The 26,606-nt window shown below is 44.4% G+C and overlaps 1 protein-coding gene across 3 annotated transcripts in view; it reads left to right on the top strand.

Moving 5' to 3' along the window:
- The window catches only part of ufl1 (UFM1-specific ligase 1), an 88,613-nt gene that overhangs the window by 25,341 nt on the left and 36,666 nt on the right, over positions 1 to 26,606 (top strand). For all 3 annotated transcript variants that reach the window (XR_015079568.1, XM_085997418.1, XM_085997419.1), the window contains 5 exons: positions 1,227 to 1,373; positions 6,381 to 6,556; positions 7,193 to 7,372; positions 22,371 to 22,494; positions 24,844 to 24,960. Coding sequence is in view for 2 of the 3 variants with exons in the window: in XM_085997418.1 (XP_085853544.1) it covers positions 1,227 to 1,373; positions 6,381 to 6,556; positions 7,193 to 7,372; positions 22,371 to 22,494; positions 24,844 to 24,960 (744 nt within the window). In the remaining variant the exon portion in view is untranslated. The remainder of the gene's footprint in view (positions 1 to 1,226; positions 1,374 to 6,380; positions 6,557 to 7,192; positions 7,373 to 22,370; positions 22,495 to 24,843; positions 24,961 to 26,606) is intronic.

The raw sequence follows: 26,606 nt of genomic DNA on the forward strand, positions 1-26,606 counted from the left end.
GAACGGACACGGTCGAGGGCCGTGTCGACCACGGTAGAGGGGAATCCTCGGTTGCGGAAAAAGGAAGACATGTCGGAAGCACTGGTGTGGAAGGTGGCATCGTCGGAGCAGATACGGCGGAGAAACTGGGAGAATGGAATAGAGTCCTTACAGGAGGCGGGGTGGGAGGAAGTGTAGTCCAGGTAGCTGTGGGAGTCAGTGGGCTTGTAGTGAATATTGGTCGATAACCTATCCCCAGAGATGGAGACGGAGAAGTCGAGGAAGGGAAGGGAGGAGTCAGAGATGGACCATGTGAAGGTGAGGGAAGGGTGGAAATTGGAGGCAAAGTGAATGAAATTGTCTAGTTCGGGGCGAGAGCAGGAAACGGCACCGATACAGTCATCAATGTATCGGGAAAAAGAGGTGAGGGAGGGGACCTGAGTAGGACTGGAACAAAGATTGTTCCACATAGCCCACGAAAAGGCAGGCATAGCTAGGACCCATGCGGGTACCCATAGCAACACCTTTAATTTGGAGGAAATGAGTGGAGTTAAAGGAGAAGTTGTTCAATGTGAGAACAAGCTCAGCCAGGCGGAGGAGGGTGGTGGTGGATGGGGACTGGACGAGCCTCTGTTCAAGGAAGAAGCGATTTGTGACCCCCTCGGGACAGGTGGCCCTAGTGCTGCAGGCACCCCGCCATTGGGTTCAAATACTGGCATCATTTGATTGAACAGGTTAAACTTTAGTTAGATCTTTGGGGAACAATTTGTGAGTCAGTGCCCCAATAACCAGTTGAGATAGCTTGTTAGGAGTGCAAAGACCCGAGCACCATTGAAATTAGTATTATCGCAATTTATATCATTAATCACAGATTGGTGTAGACATGAGTAAAAATTAGAAATGTTCGAACTTAATAGAAATGCCAGAGCTGGAATTTTGCATGACCTGAGAATTTTGCTAGGCTTGCGCTAGTTGATAAGATTAAAAGTCATCATTTTACCTTTTTGATTTATTTGGCTAATGATTTCTATGTTCTTATTCTGAGTGCATTATTATTTAGTTAAAATTTTTATTGAACTATTTCATCTGTTATTTGCAGTGACCAAATTGGCTAGATGCTGCAGGATGTTCCTATTCTGTTCACCTAATACATGCATTTTGTTAAAGATTTTCATTCTTAAGGCTGAAATTATGAAATATTTATCATTTTTTTCTTAAAATCACTGCATGGATTATTATTTTTGCAGCTTTTCTTGAGGAGTTTGTAAGCAGTGGCCGTTTGAACGGAGCGGTGATTGGTGGCAGACAGGATAAGGCTGTTTATATTCCTGACATCTACTCGAGAACGCAAAATAACTGGGTGGATTCTTTTTTCAAACAAAACGGCTATTTGGGTAACTATTTTAACATTGGCTGTAAATGTTAAAAGACCTTATTGAACTTAAGATCTTTGAAGTTATGGATGGTCATTTGTGATGTATAATAGAGGAGCACATTCGGATTAACTTGGACTTCAGATTCAGACTGGTCGAAATCTGAAGTAGTAGTTGGAAAGCATCCACTAGATGCTTGTATGGAATCAAATATAAAGCTGCTAAGAGTAGCTTGCAGTTCGACTGAGCCAAACCGGTTTCGGTCTGATATGTCCATGATGTGGTGCTTGGCAGTTTTTGGTTAAAGATGTGCAACAACTTTATCAGGAAAATAAAACTCTTCCTGTTTGCCTTGGCCCTTTATCTCGTTTTCTTTTAAATTAAAAATTATGTTTGTTGTGCTGCCAACTTTTTTGTTTGCTTTTCATTAAATGTTACGTAATAGAAAAGATAAAGGGGGAGAAATTGGGTGAGTAGCGCCACCTGTTAGCGCCTAAAGAGGCAGTCAGTGGCTGTATCGCCACTGGCTGCGTCTCCGGCGATATTCAGTAGGGGCGCTAATGGTGGTGTTAGGCATTTGTGCTGCGCCGCCACCGATGACGACATCGGTGTGCGCAGCGCCCCATTCATGCCCCGTTTGCGATATTTGGTAGCGAACGCCGCAGTTGCGCCGCTCGCTACCCGCGCCCGGTTCACGGGGCCTTACTGTGCCGGCAGCGGCGCAAGTTAAGGTGGAGGTGCGGGGCGGCCGCCTGCCAGCACCTCCGTCCCCGGCCTCCTAATCCCCCCCCCCCCCCCCCCCCCCGCAGCATTGCCGGCTGTTTCCCGAGAGCCCGGCACTTCTCCTTGGTGCCGGGCTCATTTGCCGGCACTCGCGATCGGGGTTCGCGCTGTTGCAGGAACCTCCCCCTTAACAGTGGGAGGAAGGCCTGCAGTACCGCAGCGTGCCATACCGCAGCGTGTGGCGCTGCGGCATGTTGCACTGCGATAATCAGTTTCAGCGCCCTAAGAGGGACGTGGCGCGCCTCGAGCCTCGCCCCGTCTCCCTCGAGGGGCACTGAAACTGAATTTCTGGCGATCGGTATCACTCCGATCGCTGCGCTAAAACCTGCGCTCAGGCGACTTTTGCGCCACTTTGGCGCCCCAACCCAATTTCTAGGCCTTAGAATTGTACATTCACAATTCCAGCCTGAAAACCTGAAACATGATGTCATTAGTTTGAAAGTAATAAAGTTCAGAATTGAAATCTTTTGCTGGCCTATATCTGTTCTAAGCTCAGGTTTTTATTTAATCTATCTAAATAATAAATATAAGTTTTGCACACATCAGCAACATCATGCCTTTAGTAAGCGTTACACATAAAGATGTAGTCTCAAATATCACACACTCAAAACATCACATATGGATAGAGTAAAAAGAAAATCATGATTGCCTTTTCTACCAGTCAGATTGGATTGACTAAATATAACTGGGTAACAGCAGAAAACTGAAGAGTTGAGTCCTTCAGTTTTTTTTACACAAGCAAGTATCACAAAACAAACCGATCCGCTTCCTTTACCCGCTTCCCAGTCACTATTTTCTTTCTTCACTCGGGTCTTTGCATAAATGCAAAAATAAGATTTCATATTTTAGAACATTTTGCATAGTTTGAGATTTTTTTCGTGTTGCTGAGGGAGACCGCTGGCCGTGCCAGGGCCAGAGGGCGATACTTGCGAAATGCTTTTGATGCTGGCCTCAAACACTGCGGCCAGAGTTAATCACTTAGCCACAGAATTGTAGAATGTTAAAGGACAGAAAGGTCATTTGGGCAATCAGGTCTCCACATGAGCTGCCTGGTCTAATTTCATTCTTTTGCTCATTCCCCATATCCTTTAATATTCCTCTCTCTTAAGCAACTTCCTAAGTCTGATTTTAAAAGAATCTAAATCTAATTACAAGTAGACTAGGCCAGGAATTTCCTCGGAGCTGCTCCCGCTCTGCCGTTGTAACTTTGTCGCAAGTGCAGCATAAATGGGGTTTTTGCCATATGTCCGGTGAAGTAGTGGGAGCACTTCTTAGAAAATAAGCAGGCCATTGAGTTCATCAAGTCTGTGCCCCTGACCACCTCAACAGGAGCCATCTAGTCTAATTGTGCTCAGTCATCCTGGTCATAATACTTTTCTTTAAGCAACTATCCAATTCCCTTTTACAATAATTTAAGGACTCTGCTTCAATAACAACTTGTGGTAATTGGTTCCACATTCCATCCACCCTCTTGTTTAATTTTTTTTCAAAACGTTCCTGTTCTTGTGATATTTAAAATGTGTGCCTTCTCATTACCATCTTGTTCACCAGTGGAAGCAATCTATCGCTATTTATTTTATTACCCTTCATAATCTTGAAGCTCTCTATCATCCTTTGACTCTAGTAATGAAAAGGCCTAATTTCTCAAGTCTCTCTTCATAACTAACCTCTCATCCCTGGTAACATGCTAATAAATCTACTTGGCACCTTTTTTATTGCTTTTATATCCTTGCTATAATGAGATGCCCAAACTATTTACCATACTCTTAAGTGTGGCTTAACCAAAGTCTTGTACAAGATCAGTTACCTCATTGCATTTGTACAGGAAACTTTGTGTTATCCGGAGGCTAAATGTCCGGCAAGCTCGAGCCACCGGCAAAAATCAGGAGCCGTTTTTTTTCTTTTCGTTGCTTTTTTCTCAACATCAAGCTCTGCAAGGTCTGTAGCTAAGCAACAGCTTCAGCTAGAGACGCTACAGAGACGCTTGCCGACTGTTTAGAAGCTGTTGCTAAGCAACAGGGTTTGTTGATTCACACGGAGCTGAAAATCTCCATATGTTTCAACATTAGCGCTGGAGTGTCCGGCAGTTTTGAGGGAACGGCAACAGCTCAGTCCCGTCTAGCACAAAGTTTCCTGTATTATGTGCCTATAGATACGAAACCAAAGATACCATTTGCCTTTTGTTATGACATCAATTCGCACTGCCATCTTTTCATGACCTGTTAATCTACCTGTAACCGTCTCTCAGCTGCACTATTCAATTTGAAAGTTGGATTTCCTTTCCTTACTCCTACCTCCAAAATGTGATACTTCATTTATCTACAGTGAATTGCATCTGCCACCTACCTTCCCATTTCTGATAGCCTATTTGTGTCTTATTCTTTCTGTTCTTATCACAGTTTGCTTCAGGCTGCCAACCTAGAAGTAGGCCCTTGGAAAAAATTGTTTTCCAGGGAATTGCAACTCTTCAAAGGCAACTGTGAATAAGAATTGGCCTTTTATTCTGAATTGTTTAATTTTCATGAGATTCTGCTGTTCTAAATGTTATTTTTAATTGATAAATTTTGATGTAGGTAGGTGAAAAATTCAAGGTAACAGCTCAAAGCAACCGCACAACATTAGTTTAGTGATTTGATTGGCGGCTTCCTATTATGTGCCAGTTTGGGATTGGTCGCTTATTGTTCAATCCTCTGCTTTTTCATTCACTTTGGCAGTTATCAACTGAATTGAACTGCTTTCGATTTACACACATTTAATCAGACGAATATTTGATCAGGAATTTAACTCTTCCTTTCAATCTATTATTACTTTTTGCCACTCGGAGGCATGACACAATGGATGGGCACTCGACACAAGCCTTTAATTATATAGATAGATGTAGCCAGTCTTGTCTGGTTACTTGGACTGACTTTCAGTTCATGTTGATATTACTAGCTGCAATATCATTAGCTGTGCTGAAATGTATATAGCTTTTGAACTGACATTGATGAGAATTAAATTCCTATGGCCCGGAATTCACGGTCAGCGGTGAAGCAAAGGCATTTGCCTCTGGCCCTGAAGATCTCTGGTGAGAAGTTTGCCTTTTTCCGACACATAAGTGATTTCAGCGCTCTGTACTGGGGATCCCCTAGTGCGATGCCGCTGTGATGTCAACAAGCTATCTAAGCAACCAAACACATTGCAGAATTCTCACAGAACCGGAAGCAGGAAATGAGAACTTGCTTTTGTCCCGACTTTCTAAAAATGTTAGAGAGCAAAACAAAGATTGGGGCTCTCACATGGGGAAAGGTAAACCTGAAATAAAGATGTACAAACTTTAAAAAAGAAATAGATTAAAAAAATAATAATAATTTTTAATTGAAATTTTTATCATAATGGAGAAATTTGACACTCCACAAAATTAAAATTAGTTTTTCAGGACCATAACGTTTGTTTAGCAACCCCAGTTACACCTACTTCAACAAGGCCTAACATTTAATGGGGTATTTAACAGCGATAAAACTGCAGAAAGCTCCCAAGTTTTTGTCCGTTTCACTGATTGCACTGATTGCCAGCTATGGCGGGAGGGTCCACAGCGCAGCCAATGTCTGAGCAGTGAATGACTGACCGCAACTTCAGGATTTCCCCGTTAAGATGCGCATGCGCTACATCCTGAAGCTGCAGTCTGTTTCAAAGGGGTAATAGCAGCGACCGCTGTTAGTTCGCTTTTATTCCCCTCCACAAATTCCAGGCCAATACTTGTAGAATTTCATTTTGGGACCATGTAGTTCCACTTTGCTCCATTTTTCAATTTAGACCAGTGAAAGGTTTTTGGTGAAAGTGAACCATACCAAGTTGTGAAATGAAGACAAACGTAACCAGTTGTCATCCTGTTGTTAAGTTTGTCTTCATTCCACAACCTGAGATGTGGGGAAGCAGAAACTTGGCTAATAATATATTTGTCACTGAACAGACCAGAGTTTTGAAACCAAAACTATAATTAATGCTGGCACACGTTTAACTGCAACCTAGCATGAGTTTTATTGGCCTATATATTTCTGGAATTATATTGCTGAGCTTGATGCACTTTTTAGGTGAGATTATTTACCCACATTTATGAGGGAATTCATTGTTACAGTGTGAGAATGATATAGGAGCTTACCCCCATTCGTCTAATAAATCAGGAATTATTGGTAACTCTTGAAGGTTGTGTTTGTATAGAAAGCTGTTCTTTTAAGGAAATCATTTTTCTTTCCTCTGTTCTAGAGTTTGACACTCTGTGCAGATTGGGAATCCCCGACCCTGTCAATTACATAAAGAAGCGATACAAATCAGCATCAATGACCACCTTGAAAGCCGTTTGTGTTGGGCATACGATTGTGGATCAGGTGGAAGCTTCAGTAGAGGAGGCTATCCGATCAGGCACGTGGGTGGATATACAGGTACTGCTTTTCTGACACACTGCCATTAAGCACGCTTTCAAATTTGCTGTTGTATTGTGAAGGAACAAAGTTCATTTTACAAGAAATGGAAGATAAATACTTTTTTTTTAAGTATTGAGCTTTGTTAACTCACTATATTCATCAACAGATTCATGCTGGGAAAATAACGATCTCCGCTTATGCCAAATTTTTTCTTAGTCGTTCCTGGGATGTGGGCGTTGCTGGCAAGCCAGCATTTATTGCCCATCCCTAATTGCCCTTGAGAAGGTGGTGGTGAACGCTGAGAATGAGAGGAATTTTCATTGTTTACAATAATGAGCAGTTTCTAATTTTGAATGTTTCCTTAAGGAGGATTTACTGTCTGTAGATGGTCACACATTTATTGTTACCTTTCCACATAGTAACACCAGACCTTGCTTACCCCTCCCCAGCAAAACATTGTTTTGTGATATATTCAGAGGATTTTTTCCAGGAATTTGAAGCTCCGATAAATGCAGATGCAGGAAGAGGAGGAAACTATCGGATTAAATTTGAAGTTTACTGGCTACTTCCGCAGTAGGAATTGTACTAATTTTGATATCTGTTGAGGCCCACCAACATTGTTTGAATATTTGTTCTGATTTGCTTTGTGTACAGCCCCTGTTGCCCAGTTCGTTCTCCGTGGAAGATGCCTCCATTTTGCTCCAGCAGACGATGAGGACAATACACAAACAGTCTGCTTCCAGGATTTTTGGTGACACCTTTGTAGTCAGTGAACAATTCATCAGCAGCTGTGCAACTCTCTTTGAGCAGATGATGCAACATAAGGCTGAAAAGGTAGAGAAGCCTTTATTCCGATCATATTCAACTCTGAGGCAGCAGAAACAAGGGGCTGAATTTTGCTGGCGCTCAGAGGGCGGGTTTGGAGGCGGGTCCGCTGTCAAAATCGCAAAGATTGACAGCGGGTAGGAAACGCGCTGTCAACCCACCTCCACGCAAGTCTCCCAGGTGTCGGGTCTGTCAGCGGAGAACTGACCCGACACCAAGGGGGAGACAATTGAGTTCATTAAATGACTTGTTAAGAGCCAATTTAATGGTTTTTTGAAGCTTCCTTCCAATTTTATGTGTTCCCCCACGGGTTATCCGCTGCTCGGGGAACATGCCAGCTCACCCTGGCGTGAGTTGAGTTTGCTTTGATTTATCTGATAAGCTGATAGCTGCAGAAGTGATGTAAAGGATGCTATGTTGCAGATGGTGAGTTTCAGAGCGCATAAATTGTTGGTTACTGCATTTGTAATACATATAGAGATTTCTTTAGCTTGCAAGTGTTTAGAGGCAACTGTATGTCCAGTGCCACCTCATTGGAGCAACCTCTCTCACCATTGACGATCGCTTCTGTCATCGGTGCCCTAGAAACTATCTCGCCTTGCTCCTCTGATTCCTTCCACGCTCAGTCCCATTACCAGGCGCACCAACAATAACACCAACCTTCTCTGCCATCACCTGATGCTGCACTGGACACAGGGCATCAGCCCCTGACAACATTGCTGCCCAGGAGGCCAGCGATGGCATCACCATGGCCAGATTTTCTTCACTTGACGCTGTAAACCCTGGCTTCCACATGATGCGCCAGGTTGACACCATCCCACACCAGCACCGTGAAGCATCCCTTTAATGTCCAAGCCATTCCATGCACACTCCTCACTATAGCGGGGGTGGGTGGGGAAGTTGTGTCTCAACGTTCACTGGAACTCAATAAGTGAGTATAGGAATAGGAGGATAGTGCAGATGAATGCGTGGCTAAAGAGTTGGTGTAGGAGGGAGGGTTTTAGTTTCCTGGATCACTGGGCCTGCTTCTGGGAAAGGCGGGACTTGTACAAGCCGGACGGGTTGCACCTGAACCAGAGCGGGACAAATATCCTTGCGGGGAGGTTTGCTAGCACTGTTGGGGGGGGTTTAAACTAACTTGGCAAGGGGATGGGATACAGAGGGGAGCTGAAATAGGGGGTGATGTGCTGCCAATTATAGAGAAAAAAACAAGTCCGCTTGGTAGACAGGGCAAATATATAAGGGCAAGGCTGGATGGCATCTATTTTAATGCAAGGAGTCTTGCAAATAAGGTGGATGAACTGAAGGTGTTGATAAACACATGGGAGTATGATATTGTTGCTATCACAGAGACATGGTTGAGGGAGGGGCGAGACTGGCAGCTCAATGTTCCAGGGTACAGAATCTTCAGGCGAGACAGAGGGGGAGGTAAAAGAGGAGGGGGTGTCGCAATATTAATTAAGGAGTCAATTACTGCAGTAAGGAGGGATGATATATTAGCAGGTTCCTCTAATGAGGCCATATGGGTGGAGCTTAAAAACAAAAAGGGGGCAAGCACTTTGCTGGGAGTGTACTATAGGCCTCCAAACAGTCGGGGAGATAGAGGAACAGATATGTAGGCAAATCTCAGAGAAATGTGCAAATAATAGGGTAATAATAATGGGGGATTTCAACTTCCCCAATATTAACTGGGATAGTCAAAGTGTGAAAGGCTCAGAGGGTGTAGAATTCTTAAAGTGCATCCAGGAGAGCTTTTTGAGCCAGCATGTAGAAAGTCCTACAAGAGAGGGGGCGGTACTGGACCTAATTCTAGGGAATGTGGCCGGCCAAGTGGAAAAAGTGCTAGTAGGTGAGCACTTTGGTGACAGTGACCATAATATGGTGAGATTTAAGGTGGTCATGGAAAAGGACAGGGATGGGCCGGAAATAAAGGTTCTAAATTGGGGGAAGGCCGATTTTAATAGGATAAGGCAGGATCTGGCCAAAATGGACTGGGATCAGCTACTTGTAGGAAAATCCGCATCGGAGCAATGGGAGGCTTTCAGAAGGGAGATTGAGATCATACAATGGCAACATGTTCCCGTAAAGGTCAAGGGTGGTTCCAAAAACCACAGGGAACCTTGGATGTCAGGGGATATACGAGAATGGATTAGGAAAAAAAGGAGGGCTTTTGGCAGATACAAAAGGCTAAAGACGGAGGAAGCCCTAGAGGAGTACAAAAAGTGCAGGGGGATACTTAAAAAAGAAATTAGGAGATCAAGGAGGGGCCATGAAATAACACTGGCGAGCAAAATAAAGGAAAATCCTAAGATGTTTTATAAGTATATTAAGGGTAAGAGGATAACTAGGGAAAAAATAGGGCCCATTAGGGACAAAAGTGGCAATCTGTGTGTGGAGCCGGAAGATGTTGGAGGGGTTCTAAATGAATTTTTTGCATCTGTTTTCACTATGGAGGAGGACGATGTAGACATAGAAATAGGGCAGGGGGACTGTGATATGCTCGAACATATTAACATCGAGAGGGAGGAGGTATTGGCGGTTTTAGCAGGCCTAAAAATGGATAAATTCCCAGGCCCGGATGAAATGTATCCCAGGCTGCTGTGTGAGGCAAAGGAAGAGATTGCGGGGGCTCTAACACATATATTCAGGACCTCTCTGGCCACAGGGGATGTGCCAGAGGACTGGAGAACCGCTAATGTAGTACCATTATTCAAGAAGGGAAGTAGGGAAAAACCGGGGAACTACAGGCCAGTGAGCCTAACATCAGTGGTAGGAAAATTATTGGAAAAAATTCTGAGGGACAAAATTAGTCTCCACTTGGAGAGACGAGGATTAATCAGGGATAGTCAACATGGCTTTGTCAAGGGAAGATCATGTCTGACTAATTTGATTGAATTTTTTGAGGGGGTGACTAGGTGTGTGGATGAGGGTAACGCAGTGGATGTGGTATACATGGATTTCAGTAAGGCCTTCGATAAAGTCCCGCACAGGAGACTGGTCAAGAAGGTAAGAGCCCATGGAATCCAGGGTGCCTTGGCACATTGGATACAAAACTGGCTTAGTGGCAGAAGGCAGAGGGTGATGGTCGAAGGTTGTTTTTGTGACTGGAAGCCTGTGGCCAGTGGGGTGCCACAGGGATCGGTGCTGGGTCCCTTGCTGTTTGTGGTCTACATTAATGACTTGGATATGAATGTAAAAGGTATGATCAGTAAGTTCTCGGATGATACAAAAATTGGTAGGGTGGTAAATAGCGAGGAGGGTAGCCTCAGTCTGCAGGACGATATAGATGGGTTGGTCAGATGGGCGGAACAGTGGCAAATGGAATTTAACCCGGAAAAGTGCGAGGTGATGCACTTTGGGGGGACTAACAAGGCAAGGGAATACACAATGAATGGTAAGACCCTAGGCAAGACGGAGGGGCAGAGGGATCTGGGTGTGCAAGTACACAGATCCCAGAAGGCGGCGGAACAGGTGGATAAGGTGGTAAAAAAGGCATATGGGATACTTGCCTTCATTAGCCGAGGCATAGAATATAAGAGCAAGGAGGTTATGATGGAGCTGTATAAAACACTGGTTAGGCCACAGCTGGAATACTGTGTGCAGTTCTGGTCGCCACACTACAGGAAGGATGTGATCGCTTTGGAGAGGGTGCAGAGGAGATTCACCAGGATGTTACCAGGGCTGGAGCGCTTCAGCTATGAAGAAAGACTGGGCAGATTGGGTTTGTTTTCCTTGGAGCAGAGGAGGCTGAGGGGGGACATGATTGAGGTGTACAAAATTATGAGGGGCATAGATAGGATGGATACTGAGGAGCTTTTTCCCTTAGTAGAAGGGTCAATAACTAGGGGGCATAGATTCACGGTAAAGGGCGGGAGGTTTAGAGGGGATTTGAGAAAGAACTTTTTCACCCAGAGGGTGGTTGGAGTCTGGAACTCACTGCCTGAAAGGGTTGTGGAGGCAGGAACCCTCACAACATTTAAGAAGCATTTGGATGAGCACTTGAAATGCCATAACATACAAGGCTACGGACCAAATGCTGGAATATGGGATTAGATTAGACAGGGCTTGATGGCCGGCACGGACACGATGGGCCGAAGGGCCTCTATCCGTGCTGTATAACTCTATGACTCTAAGACACTTCTCGAGGTGCGTGCAAACCTGTCCAATAAGGTGAAGTGTTGAAAATATAGATTACACTGTTTGACAACACATTACCAGAAACTTCATATGGACATTGGCTAAACCTCTCAAATGCCTACCCTTGTGTGTTGTTTGTTGGTATGCTTGCAGTAGGATGAGGGTGAGTGTGAGGGGTGGCAAGTGAGATGGGGAAGTGATGATGTAGATAGAGAGGGATGGGTGGAGGTGCAAGGTAAGTTGGTGTGAGTAAGGATGTGCAGGAGTAGGGTAGGGAAGGCAGAGTGATGGGGATGTGTTGAGTGGCACAGCAGGATGAGGTTGTGTGTGGCTTTGCAGTAACATTTCATGATCCACTGAGATCATTGAAAGGTTGGCGCCAGTGCACCCAGGTCCTCCTGACGACATCCCTGCTTTTGCCCTCCTGTGCAATGTGCAACCAGGCTGCGTTGGTGTCCTGGGGAGGTCTCTTCCGTCCTTGGAAGGGAAAAGAACCTCCCTGCGTGCTGTGACTCCCTCCATATGCATATGGAGGGAGTCGTGGGAGAGCCTGGGTGCAGCCATACACCTCTGTGCAGTGTTTGCGGCACCTCAGTGCTGTAGAACACTGACAGCACAACTGTCAAACTCAATGCGGCCATGGTCCCTTTAAGGAAATCGCGGGCTGAGCGGCTGTATAAAGGCTCCCGAGACCCAGGTAAGGCCTCAGTGCGAGAATCGGCGGGAATCGCGGGCTGAGCGGCTATATAAAGGCTCCCGAGACCCAGGTAAGGCCTCAGTGCGAGAATCGGCAGGAATCGCGGGCTGAGCGGCTGTATAAAGGCTCCCGAGACCCAGGTAAGGCGTACCAATCTCCAATCTTGGAACTTGGAAGGAGAGAGGTTAAAAAGTAATCCAAGTGTGACGTCACCAGAAAGCGGGTAAGTGATTGGTTGGTAAGTATTTCTCTCTTTTTAAGCTTAAACTCTGTGGTTTATAGTTTCTAAGGTGCGATATTCATCATCTAGAATCGGGGCAGAGGGTATTTAAGAATAATAGTAATAAATTTAATTAATTACATAGAATGGGAGATCAGGTGATGTGTTGCTGCTGCAATATGTGGGAGCTGGTGGACACCATTGATGCTCACGGTGATCACATTTGCAGTAAGTGTTGGCTGCTCGAGGAATTCCGGCTCCGTGTTGAAGAGCTGGAGTCCGAGCTTCAAACACTGAGACACATCAGGGAGGGGGAGAGTTACCTGGACTCTGTATCAGGAGGTAGTCACACCAATTAGATTAATTAATTCAGATGTAGTCCATGGCCAGGGTCAGGATGGTGTGACTAGAAGTGAGGCAGATACGGGGATCCAGGAGGTAGTGTTGGATGAGCCGCAGCCCTTGCTCTTGTCCAACAGGTTTGAGGCTCTTACTCCCTGCGAGGATGGGAACGGGGACTGCAGGGAGGATGAGCAACCCGGCCACAGCACCGTGGAGCGGGGGGCCATTCAAGTGGGGGGAGATAAAAGAAATGTTGTAGTGGTAGGGGATAGTATCGTTAGGGGGATAGATAGAGTTCTTCGCAGCCGAGAGCGAGAGTCCCGAAGGCTGTGTTGCCTGCCCGGTGCCAGGGTTAAGGACATCTCCTCTGGGCTGGAGAGAAACTTGGAGTGGGAGGGGGAGGATCCAGTTGCTGTGGTCCATGTTGGTACCAACGACATAGATAGGACAAGGAAGGAGGTTCTGCTGAGGGAGTTTGAGCAGAACCACAAGGGTAATAATCTCTGGATTACTACCTGACCCACGTGCAAATTTGGCTAGAGTAAATAAAATTAGAAAGTTAAATGCGTGACTGAAAGACTGGTGTGGGAGAAATGGGTTTTGCTTCCTGGGACACTGGCATCAGTACTGGGACAGGAGAGAGCTGTTCCGTTGGGACGGACTTCACTTGGCCAGTGCTGGGACTAGAGTCCTGGCGAATCGAATAACTAGGGCTGTAGAGAGGGCTTTAAACTAATTAGTGGGGGGGGAAGTTTTAAGAGAGTGAAAAATAAAAATGACAGCGGAGAAGGCAATAGAGCAAGGTAGCAGTGGGGGAATTAAAAACCAGAGCATGTCAGGAAGGGACAGAATGGATAACAATAAAGGTAAAGTAGTAAAAGGGGTAAAAGTAGGAATAAATTGTCAGAAAACATATTTGAAAGTTCTTTATCTGAATGCACGCAGCATTCGTAACAAAATTGACAAGTTGACGGTAACTACACATGGGTATGATCTGCTGGCCATTACGGAAACATGGCTGCAAGATAATCATGACTGGGAACTAAACATACAAGGGTATTTGACAATTAGGAAGGACAGACAGGAAGGAAAGGGAGGTGGGGTTGCTATGTTAATCAAGGATGGAATCACTGCAATAGTCAGAAATGATATTGAGTCAAAGGATCAGGATAGTGAAATAGTTTGGGTGGAGATAAGGAATAATAAGGGGAAAAAGTCACTAGTGGGCGTAGTCTATAGGCCTCCTAACAGTTGCAACTCTGTTGGTCAGAGTATAAATCAGGAAATAGTTGGGGCTTGTAATAAGGGAACAGCTATAATCATGGGGGATTTTAACTTTCATATTGACTGGACTAATCAAATTGGGCATGGCAGCCTGGAGGAAGAGTTCATAGAGTGTATTAGGGATGGGTTCCTTGAGCAGTATGTAACTGAACCAACCAGGGGGCAGGCAATCATAGATCTGGTCCTGTGTAATGAGACAGGATTAATAAAAAATGTCCTAGTAAAGGATCCCCTTGGAATGAGTGACCATAATATGGTTGAATTCCAAATTCAGTTTGAGGGTGAGAGAGTTGGATTTCAAACCAGCGTACTGAGCTTAAATAAAGGAGACTATGAAGGTATGAGAGTAGAATTGGCTAAAGTGGAGTGGGAAAACAGATTAAAGTGTAAGACGGTACAAGAGCAGTGCTCTACATTCAAGGAGATATTTCACATCTTTAAAGATAAATATATTCCACTGAGGAAAAAGGGGAATAAAAGAAAAGACAGCCATCCGTGGCTTAGTAAAGTAATAAAGGATAGTATCCGACTGAAAACAAGGGCATATGAAGTAGCCAAATCTAGTGGGAGGATAGAAGATTGGGAAGCATTTAAAAGCCAGCAAACAGTAACTAAAAGATTAATTAAGAAAGGGAAGATAGATTATGAAAGTAAACTAGCAAAAAATATAAAAACAGATAGCAAGAGCTATATAAAAAGAAAAAGGGTGGCTAAAGTGAACGTTGGTCCCTTAGAGGATGGGACCGGGAAACTAGTGGTGGGGAACATGGAGATGGCAAAGACGCTGAACAAATATTTTGTATCAGTCTTTACAGTAGAGGACACTAAAAATATCCCAACACTGGACAAACAGGGGGCAATGGGCGGGGGGGGGGGGCTGCTAAACACGATTAAAATCACTAAGGAGATGGTACTCGGTAAAATAATGGGACTTAAGGCGGATAAATCCCCCGGACCTGATGGCCTACATCCTAGAGTCTTGAGAGAAGTGGCGGTAGGGATTGTGGATGCATTGGTGATTATTTTCCAGAACTCCCTGGACTCAGGAAAGGTCCCGGCAGATTGGAAAACTGCTAATGTAACACCTTTATTTAAGAAGGGAAGTAGACAAAAAGCTGGAAACTATAGACCAGTTAGCCTAACATCTGTGGTTGGCAAAATGTTGGAGTCCATTATTAAGGAAACAGTAACAGAGCATTTGGATAAACATAATTTAATAGGACAGAGTCAGCATGGTTTTATGAAGGGGAAGTCATGTTTGACAAATTTGTTCGAATTCTTTGAGGATGTAACATACAGGGTGGATAAAGGGGAACCAGTGGATGTAGTGTATTTGGACTTCCAAAAGGCATTTGACAAGGTTCCACACAAAAGATTACTGATCAATTAAGAAATCACGGGATTGGGGGTAATATACTGGCATGGGTGGAAGATTGGCTATCTAACAGAAAACAAAGAGTTGGGATAAATGGTTCATTCTTGGGCTGGCAATCAGTAACTAGTGGTGTTCCGCAGGGGTCAGTGCTGGGTCCCCAACTCTTTACAATCTATATTAATGATTTGGAGGCAGGGACCAAGTGCAACATATCCAAGTTTGCCGACGATACAAAGATGGAAGGGAAAGCAGCGAGTGAGGACACAAAAAACCTGCAAAAGGACATAGACAGGCTAAGTGAGTGGGCAGAGATTTGGCAGATGCAATATAAATGTTGGAAAGCGTGAGGTTATGCACTTTGGCAGAAAAAATCAAAGAGCAAGTTATTATCTAAATGGAGAGAAACTGCAAAGTGCTACAGTACAAAGGGATCTGGGGGTCCTGGTGCATGAAACACAATAAGTTAGTATGCAGGTACAGCAGGTGATCAGGAAGGCCAATGGAATCTTGGCTTTTATTGCGAGGGGGATGGAGTATAAAAACAGGGAAGTCTTGCTGCAGTTATACAGGGTATTGGTGAGGCCACACCTGGAATACTGCGTGCAGTTTTGGTTTCCATATTTAAGAAAAGATATACTTGCTCTCAAGGTGGTTCAGAGAAGGTTCACTCGGTTGATTCCGGAGATGAGGGGGTTGACGTATGAGGAAAGGTTGAGTAGGTTGGGACTCTACTCGTTGGAGTTCAGAAGAATGAGAGGCGATCTTACGAAACATATAAGATTGTGAGGGGGCTTGATCGGGTGGATGCGGTGAGGATGTTTCCACTGATGGGTGAGACTAGAACTAGGAGACATAATCTAAGAATAAGGGCCTGCCCTTTCAAAACTGAGATGAGGAGAAACTTCTTCACTCGGTAGTAAATCTATGGAATTTGCTACCCCAGAGAGCTGCGGAAGCTGCAACATTAAATAAATTTTAAATGAAGATAGACAGTTTCCTAGCAGATAAGGGAATTAGGGGTTACGGGGAGAGGGCAGGGAAGTGGACGTGAGTCTAGATTCGGATCAGCCATGATCTTATTGAATAGCGGAGCAGGCCCGAGGGGCCGTATGGCTTACTCCTGCTCCTCCTACTTATGTTCTTATGCGTCATCAAATGAGGAACCAACCAGAGATCAGGCCATCTTAGACTGGGTATTATGTGACGAGAAAGGATTAATTAGCAATCTTGTTGTAAGAGGCCCCTTGGGTCGGAGCAATTATAATATGATCGAATTCTTCATTAAGGTGGAGAATGAAGTAGTTGACTCGGAGACTAGGGTCCTCAATTTAAATAAAGGAAACTATGATGGTCTGAGGAGCGAGTTGGGTAGGATTGATTGGGGAATGGCACTCAAAGGGTTGACGGTGGATAGGCAATGGCAAACATTCAAAGACCGAATGGATGAACTACAGAATTTGTTCATCCCAGTTTGGCATAAAAATAAAACAAAAAAGGTGACCCAACCGTGGCTAACAAGGGAAATTAGGGATAGCATAAGGTCCAAGGAGAGGGCATATAAATTGGCCAGAAAAAGCAATAATCCTGAGGATTGGGAGCAGTTTAGGATTCAACAAAGGAGGACGAAGGGATTAATTAAGAAAGGGAAAATAGAATATGAGAGTAAGCTTGCAGAGAACATAAAAACTGACTGTAAAAGCTTTTATAGATATGTGAAGAGAAAAAGATTGGTGAAGTCAAGCGTAGGTCCCTTGCAGTCAGAATCGGGGGAATTGATAATGGGGAACAAAGATATGGCGGACCAACTAAATACATATTTTGGTTCTGTCTTCACAAAGGAGGACACAAATAACCTCCCAGAGATGCCGGGGAACATAGGGTTTGATGAAAGGGTGGAACTGAAAGAAATCAGTATTTGTAGGGAAATGGTGTTAGGAAAATTGATGGGACTGAAGGTCGATAAATCCCCAGGGCCTGATAATAATTCAACTTTATTGTCATTGTACAATGCACAACGAAATGTGATCTTGCAAGCTCCCATGAGTCCAGTACAAATAACATTAACATTAAACGTAAATAGCACCATCCTGGGAGAAGCAAAGCCGCTGCGTCTGTGCGCGCCGCCATTCCCCCTGTCCGACAATCTTCAGCCCAACGCCCGGGCCTGCTCACCAGCTGTCCCTCCCGGGGCTCCTTCCGTGACCTTCTCACCAACCGCCCTTCCTCGGGGCTCCTTCTGTGACCTTCTGCACCTGGTCTTCCCTGGTGGTTACCCCTCCAGGTACTAACCAGGCCTGGCTCTGCTTAGCTTCCAAGCCTTGCCAGTGACCCTGTCCCTAGTCCCAGGAACAGGGCTACATCCCAGGGTAATTAAGGAAGTGGCCCTAGAAATAGTAGATGCATTGCTGGTCATCTTCCAGAACTCGATAGACTCTGGAACGGTACCCATGGATTGGCGGGTAGCTAATGTTACCCCACTATTCAAAAAAGGTGGTAGAGAAAAGACGGGGAATTATAGACCGGTAAGCTTGACATCGGTAGTGGGGAAAATGCTAGAGTCCATTATAAAAGATGTAATAGCAGAGCACTTGGAAAGCAGTGACTGGATCGGACAAAGTCAACATGGATTTACAAAAGGTAAATCATGCTTGACTAATCTACTGGAATTTTTTGCGGATGTAACTGGTAAAATAGATAAGGGAGAACCAGTGGATGTGGTGTATTTGGACTTTCAGAAGGCTTTCGATAAGGTCCCGCATAAGAGATTAGCGTGCAAAATTAAGGCACATGGGATTGGGGGCAAGGTATTGACTTGGATAGAGAACTGGTTGGCGGACAGAAAGCAAAGAGTTGGAATAAACGGGTCGTTTTCCAAGTGGCAGGCAGTGACTAGTGGGGTACCGCAAGGATCGGTCCTAGGACCCCAGCTGTTCACAATATATATTAATGATCTGGACGAGGGAATTGGATGTAATATCTCCAAATTTGCAGACGACACAAAGCTGGGGGGGAGGGTATGCTGTGAGGAGGATGTCGTGAAACTCCAGCACGATTTGGACAGGTTGGGTGATTGGGCAGAAACATGGCAAATGCACTATAATGTGGATAAATGTGAGGTTATCCACTTTGGTGGCAAAAACAGGAAGGCAGATTATTATTTGAATGGTAATAGATTGGGAGAAGGGGAAGTGCAAAGAGACCTGGGTGTTCTTGCACACCAGTCGCTGAAGGTAAGCATGCAGGTGCAGCAGGCGGTTAAGAAGGCAAATGGTATGTTGGCCTTCGTAGCAAGAGGGTTCAAGTACAAGAACAAGGATGTCTTGCTGCAGTTGTACAGGGCCTTGGTGAGACCACACCTTGAGTATTGTGTGCAGTTTTGGTCGCCTTACCTGAGGAAGGACGTTCTTGCCATGGAGGGAGTGCAGCGAAGATTCACCAGGCTGATACCTGGGATGGCAGGAATGACATATGAGGAGAGATTGTGTCGATTGGGCTTATACTCACTGGAGTTTAGAAGATTGAGAGGGGATCTCATCGAAACCTATAAAATTCTGTCAGGCCTGGACAGACTAGATGCAGGAAGGATGTTTCTGATGGCCGGGGAGTCCAGAACCAGGGGTCATAGTCTAAGGATAAGGGGTAAGCCATTTAGGACTGAAATGAGGAGGAATTTCTTCACCCAGAGAGTGGTGAACCTGTGGAATTCTCTGCCACAGAGGGCGGTGGAGGCCAGTTCATTAAGTATATTCAAGAAAGAGTTGGATATATTTCTTAAGGCTAAAGGGATCAAGGGATATGGGGAAAAGGCAGGGACCGGGTACTGAATTTGGATGATCAGCCATGATCTCATTGAATGGCGGAGCAGGCTCGAAGGGCCGAATGGCCTACTCCTGCTCCTATCTTCTATGTATCTATGTATCATCAGACCTGTTTCCTCTTAATTGGCCGATAACCCCGCAGGGCGGGCTTTACAAGGCCAATCAAGGGAAAATCCCGTTGACAGAGCAGCTGCAGCCGGGAGCATGTCCGGAACCCGGCAAACAGCTATCCCGACACTGCTGAGAAAATCCAGCCCAAGGTCTGTGATGAAGAGTAGACTATAATTAGAAAGTAGCACAGTGAATTTACAGATTGATGACATTGTGGTTCCATTTTCTAATGGCGATTTGTTGATGAGACGATCAAGTCATGTTTGTTGTTAGCATCCCTCCCTCCGTTTCACATTTGGTGGTAGAGTCTTTAGCTGTCTTCGCCCTAGTCTGGAACTTCCTCCCTAAACCCACCTGCCTCACTTCCTCTCTCCCTGCCTTTAAAAGCCTCCTCAGAACCATACTTTTTTTCACCATGTTTTTGTTCACGTCTCCTAATCCTTTCACTTCTGTTTGACATCTATTTTTCCTCTGTGAAGCACCTCGGGATGGTTGCTACATTAAAGGCCCTCCATAAATGCAGGTTATTGTTGATTACTGCCAGAGATTAAAGCTCTGTGATGTTCATGTAGAATTAACCTGTCACTGTAGCTAGTGGCAAAAACTTACTGTTCTAGAGTGGCGATTGTGGGAGCTGCTTGCATACTTCCACTGCTAAGTGCAATCCTTGAGAACATGGCATGGAAATTTGTTGACACTATTTTACAGGCGTAAAATGGGCCCCTAAGCGTTCAAAATGGCAGGCGGCGCGTGTGCATATTTCGGAAGTGCACCGACTGCCATATGGGTAAAGGTTGAAGTATAGGTGTCATGGGGTTGTGTCTGGAACAGCCGTTCGACCCCATATTCACTCGTGCAAAGGGTCTAACGCCTGTTTTGGGGGCCTTTCCTGAAATTGGGCTGCCCTGAACCTGCCGGTGCCGGGCTTGCTGCTTTCCGTATAACCAAGTTTACATGCGGGCTAACCAGCGGTCCTTAAAGGAACCTCTGGAGGCCGACACCAAAAAAGTAAGTTTAAAAAAAAATACTTGCCTGAATGTGGAGTGGGGTGGTGCTCCTGTTCCACAGCAGTCCCGAAGACTGCTGCTGGCTCATGCTTGGTCCCCCTCCCGATAACCTTCCTCAAGGACCTAACTGCTAAACCAGTAGAATTTGCATTTGTGATATTTCTGTTACAAGAGAAGTGTCTTGTAATCAACCTCATTTGCACAGGTAAATTCAATCTAAATGGCATAATTCAAGAAATACTCCTTGATCAGTCCCATATTCCTGAGTGTTTAAAATAAAGCCTAATACTCTCTCTTTTTAAATCACTTCACCACAACATAATTGGCCTCTCGATCAGAGCTGGCATTTTTCAACATTTCCAGTGTTGAGGGATGGAACGTAATGTTCTGCCACTGAGCTCCGGGTCCCCCAGCTGCATGTTGAATATTTGGGGTGTTGGAGGCAGTGAGATAACTATGGACCATATTTTGCAGCCTGTACGAGGTGTGTACGCGCCCGTAAGGGCCTCATGTTCCGGGTTTAGACTTGCGCTGCGCATTTGCGAAAACCCAGAATTTGCGATCTGTCAAGAATTTTCTTGACAGATCTGCCGCATCCCTGGGAAAAAGGCCTCCGCGGGTGGAGAGTTGGGCTACTTGCCCAACTTCTGCCCAGCGAATGCCCGTGAAATTCTTACGCCTGCTATTACCAGCGTAAGAGTTTTAAAAAAATATATTTTTTTTAAAAATAATTTATACATTTTAAAAACTTGTGAAATAAGGTAAGTTTATTTTTAGCCCCTTTAAAACATGTATGTTTATTTTCCAAAAATTAAATTTTTGTTTTAAATATTTAATTAAATGCCATTTTGATTCATTTTAAATGTGATTTTTTAAATTTATTTATTTGACGTGTAGTTGTATTTTTTGGGGGTATTCCCATTTATACTTGTGGAGGTTTCTGTACATACAGAATTCCCATAAGCATGAATGGGGATTCCCTCCTGTCATTCGTTGGGCCGGCCCACATGATCCCAGGGGCGAATTACCTGCGCCCCTGGGGTACGTGGGCCTCTACGCATGGAGGCCCAGGAGCGCAAGTCTCCATATTTTTAGCTGGTCAGAGGCATCTGCCCGCAGGAAGCCTCCAACCGCAAATTCAGGCCCAATGTATTTCTTCAACAATACCATAATGGTGGTTGATCTGCTCAGGACTCCAACTAACATGTATCGAGTTGAATTTAAGAACTGGAATGGAGGACAAGACCACTTCAGCTCTCAATCTGGATTATTATTAATAATTGATATTATATAATATACAAAGACTGTATCCTCAAATTTGGTAATGGTAGGATTTGAAGCTTTTGAATATGTATTTTGTAGAAAGATTTATGTTGGCACATTTAATCCACTTCTCTTCCTACTCTGATATATTCTGCAATAAAATAAATACTAACAGGGCTGTTCTAAATTGTTCGGCTATATTTAACCCCCCCCCCCCCCCCCAAAAAAAAAACCTTGTGGACTTATGTCCACTACAAATTGGATTGAAACTATTGAAATGTTTTTATTCTAAGAACTGAGAAAAATTTGAGAGGTGTGGTACAAATCCAGGCTACAGAAGTGCAAAGGATATTTGTTCCCAAACTCCCCACACCCAAGTAAACTAATCCATTTGGTTCAAATATACCGATTTCCCTGGGTTATATTGCAAACAGAATCCCTTTAAATAGTTTGTGGAGGGGAACGGGCTTTTTTTTCTCTCTATATTTAATGAAATTCTAGTCACCTGCGCATCAGAGATTAACGATTCGTTTTTAAAGCAATTGGTTTTTTAACTCCATTGTACGCCATTTGACATTGTTGTGTTTTTTTTTATTTCTGCTGCATGGAACTTGCTTGTCATCCATGTTCTTGACTTGGGTTTGTACATTCTTTGCATAGCATCTTTACGCATCCTACTTTTTTTTGTTTTTTTGAATTTGAGCTGTAGTTCACATATTGTATTTATCCATTGCCAGTTTGCCTTTTTCTTAGGAGGTGCAGAACAATCATGCCCACGTGTTGACGGAAGAGGACCTGAAGCAGGCTGCTATTATTGCAGAAAGTATGATTTCAGTTAAAAAGGACAAGCGAGAGGACAGGAAGAAGAAATCATCAGGTGGGTTTATAAATAACAATGCTCGGAAATGTGTTCTTGTGTACGTACTTTTACTGACTTCCTTTAGCAGCTTTCAAAATCCAGATTGATTCCAAATTTTTTTTAGATTAAAGCCTACAATTTAGTATTTTCACCGTAGATATTCAAGTATATGGTGTTATCTTGTAGCTTATCCTTGTTTTCTAATGGTTAACTCGTTTTTGCTTTGTCTGAAAGGCGTAAAAAGCCATTTTTAAAAATTGCAAAGTGAAATGTTCCAGCACTGGTGAAGGGAACAGCTTCTCCCTTCAGACATTCATTATCAGCGGCAAGTGCTCCTAGCTGAGTGTTGGTACAGCCAGCTATAGCCTATAACCTCCTCTATACTGTTGCAACCATGGCCCAGATTTTGCTATCAAAATAATGGTGAGGCAAATGGTTCAGCAACTTCAGGCGAGGGGCAGAGGCCCGGTTAAACTCAAAAATCCAAAGGTTACTGTCCGCTTCACAAAATAAGCATCTCGCTGTCTGCCTCACCGCTGAAATGCATTGAATATCGTGAAGCTGCTGTATTTGCATGGTAGATACGACCTAAACTCAACTCGCCACAGAAAGTTAAGTCAAGTCATTTCAAATCTAAGTACCCTTTTAACGATGTGATGTATCAGTTACTGCCAATCAACCTCTGGCACTGAAAATTAACTATTATAAGCATGGAATCTAATTCCTTCAGGTTTTAATTACTGGAAATTTTAAAAATGTAAAATTTAAAATTATTTTCATTAAAAAATATCTCTCCCTTTCTGTCTTTTTTTTCTTTCTCTCAATCTAATCTTTCTTTCCCTCTCTTTATTTCTCTGTGTACCTGATTTGACATTGAATGTACCCATTCTAATTTACACTTCCTTCACGGTGGAAGATGCTTCCATTTTGTTTCCCTCGCTGCGCCGTTATCAGCTCGCACTTTCAGTGACTTGCTGCACAAAAACTTGAAAAATCTAAACGTGCAAGAGAAAATCTAACTAATGGCAGATGTCATTGGATGCCCTGCAACAGTGAAATCAAGCCCCATGTGCCTTAAACCCAACCTCAAGAGGACACCACCACAACTGAACCAGTGTGACGCCTCTGTTACACATCATCGTCCGTCCATCTCCCGAATGAAATTTCCAGTTTCTGTCAAATTGGGGGCGGTGTTGCAATATGGAGCTTCACATAGGAGGAATGGGTTGAGACCACTCGGACTCATTCAATATCCTTAATTCAAGCAGAGAGGGGAAACCTTCATTCCACCTGTCGGGGTAAGGGTGTGACCCTGGTGAAAGGATGATTTGCTAGCCCACTATGCTACCCAGCTGTCATCTTGATTTTATTAATTACTTTGTAACTCTTTACTGCGACATGAATAGTTACGGGAAAACTACTGATAATTCCTTCCATTTAGCATTGCATGGTTAAAAACAAAAAGTCTCAAGTTTTATCTCATTTAAAAACATAGTACAAGCTCATGGGTGCTGACACCTTGCTCCTTACGAAAACCTCTCCTGCCTGCTATATGTTCCATGCACCCAAACTGCTGCAATGGTACTTTGGCCCTTATCACCAACTCACATATTTGCCTCTCCTCCTCCTCCAGCACCTTCTCCTCCTTCAGGTATCTCACCTCGTTGTCTACTGCCCACCCAAGAACCACCCTGAGTTTCTCGTCAAGATATCCTCCATGTTCCTCACAGCCTCTGCTCTGAGTGATTCCTCATCCTCGGTGATTTTTAATACTATCTCAGCTACCCTTTCCCCCCTCTCCTCTAAATTCACTGCCCTCCTCTCCCTCCATAGAAACTTTCCTACCTATAATCATGGCCACACCTCGACTATCCTATTTTCTGTGGCTCCTCTACTCCCACAGTCTCAATCACTGACGAGGCTATCTCCGACCACCTCCTTGTATCCTTCACCATCCACACCCCCTTCCAACCCCACTTCCTTATGTGCCACACTTGGAAGAAACTCCCCTAGGTTACTTACAAATGCACTTTAAAACTTCTAACTGCCTAACACTTGGCATCCCCCTCCCTTCGCCCCACCATTGGCGACTGTGCCTTCAACTGTCTCGGTGGCACACTATGGAATTCCCTCCCTAAACCCCCCTCTAAAGCTCCTTAAAACCCATCTCTTTGACAAAGCTTTGTTCACCTCTCCTAACTTCTCCTCCTTTTGCGCGGCATCCATTTCAAAATAATTACACGTGCGTGAGTGCCTTGAGATATTTTTCTTTGTTAAAGTTGCTATATAAATACAAGTTGTTGTTGACAGTTATAATTGAGTTTATCTTGGGTGCTGATTTAGTGTGTTTAAACCTTTCTCCACTAGATGGGGCTGGAAGTACCCGAGCAGGAGGTGGTGGTAACGCTCGAGAAATCAGGACCAGAAAAAGCAAGAAGAGGGGAAAGAGGGACGAGGATAGCGACGAAGAGACAGCAGCCACAAGTATGTTGTGAGAATACAGCAAGGTTAATTATTGACAATTTTCCCTTGACTTTGAATCCAGCAAAGTAATACATTCGCTGTGATTTGGATGCTTGTTTTTTTTATAAACTGAACATTGCTCACTAAGATTGTACAGCTAAGATTTTAACTTGCAAATATTTATTGTTTAACTGTGTATTCTTTTGAGAATTCAGTTTACAGGAAACTCAAGGTGTCTCTGGAACAAAATTATATTATGTCTGTTGAAACTTTAAAAATAATTTCAATATTAAATTATAATTTCTGACAGCTTTCTGTTCAGTGACCATAGAAACATTAATTAATTCAAATAGTTCAGTTAGATTCCTAGGTCATAGATTTCCATGTAAGTGGATGACAGCGATTTTGCTGCTGAATTTTACCATTTGAACAGCTATCTTCATCCCTAAACCTATTTTTCTCTCGGGCTGCCTTTCTACTACAGGGCTGCCATTATATGGCATGAAGGAACCCTAGTCAATGGGAATCGGGGGGGGGGCGGTGGGAAAGGGAAACTCTCCACTGGCTGGAGTCACACCTAGCACAAAAGAAGATGGTTGTGCTGATTGAAGGTCAATCATCACAGCCCCAGGACATCGCTGCAGGAGTTCCTCAGGGCAGTGTCCTCGGCCCAACCATCTTCAGCTGCTTCATCAATGACCTTCCCTCCAACATAAGGTCAGAAATGGAGATGTTCACTGATGACTGCACAGTGTTCAGTGCCATTCACAACTCCTCAGATAATGAAGCAGTTCATGCCCGCGTGCAGCAAGACCTGGACGATGTTCAGGCTTGGGCTGATAAGTGGCAGGTAACATTTGCGCAATACAAGTGCCAGGCAATGACTATCTCCAACAAGCGAGAGTCTAACCACCACCCCATGACATTCAATGGCATTACCATCGCCAAATCCCTCACCATCAACATCCTGGGGGCCACCATTGACCAGAAACTTAACTGGACCAGCCACATAAATACTGTGGCAACAAGAGCAGGTCAGAGGCTAGGTATTCTGTGGCGAGTGTCTCATCTCCTGACTCCCTAAAGCCTTTCTACCATCAACAAGGCACAAGTCAGGAGTGTGATGGAACACTGTCCACTTGCCTGGATGAGTGCAGCTCCAACAACACTCGAAGCTCGACAACATACAGGACAAAGCAGCCCGCTTGATTGGCACCCCATCTACCACCTTAAACATTCACTCCCTCCACCACCGGCATACCGTGGCTGCAGTGTGTACCATCTACAAGATGCACTGCAGCAACTCGCCAAGGCTTCTTCAACAGCACCTCTCAAACCCGCGACCTCTTTCACCTAGAAGGACAAGGGCAGCAGGCGCATGGGAACACCACCACCTCCAAGTTCCCCTTCAAGTCACACACCATCCTGACTTAGAAGTATATCGTCGATCCTTCATCGTCACTGGGTCAAAATCCTGGAACTCCCTCCCTAACAGCACTGTGGGAACACTTTCAGCATACGGACTGCAGCGATTCAAGAAGGAGGCTCACCACCACCTTCTCGAGGGCAATTAGGGATGGGCAATAAATGCTGGCCTTGCCAGCGACACCCACATCCCATAAACAAATTTTAAAAAAATCTATCCACTGCTACGGAGAACACGAGAG

This window comes from Somniosus microcephalus, chromosome 9 (genome assembly GCF_052327205.1).
Source record: "Somniosus microcephalus isolate GS21.2 chromosome 9, FLI_Smic_1.0, whole genome shotgun sequence".
NCBI classification, from domain to species: domain Eukaryota; kingdom Metazoa; phylum Chordata; class Chondrichthyes; order Squaliformes; family Somniosidae; genus Somniosus; species Somniosus microcephalus.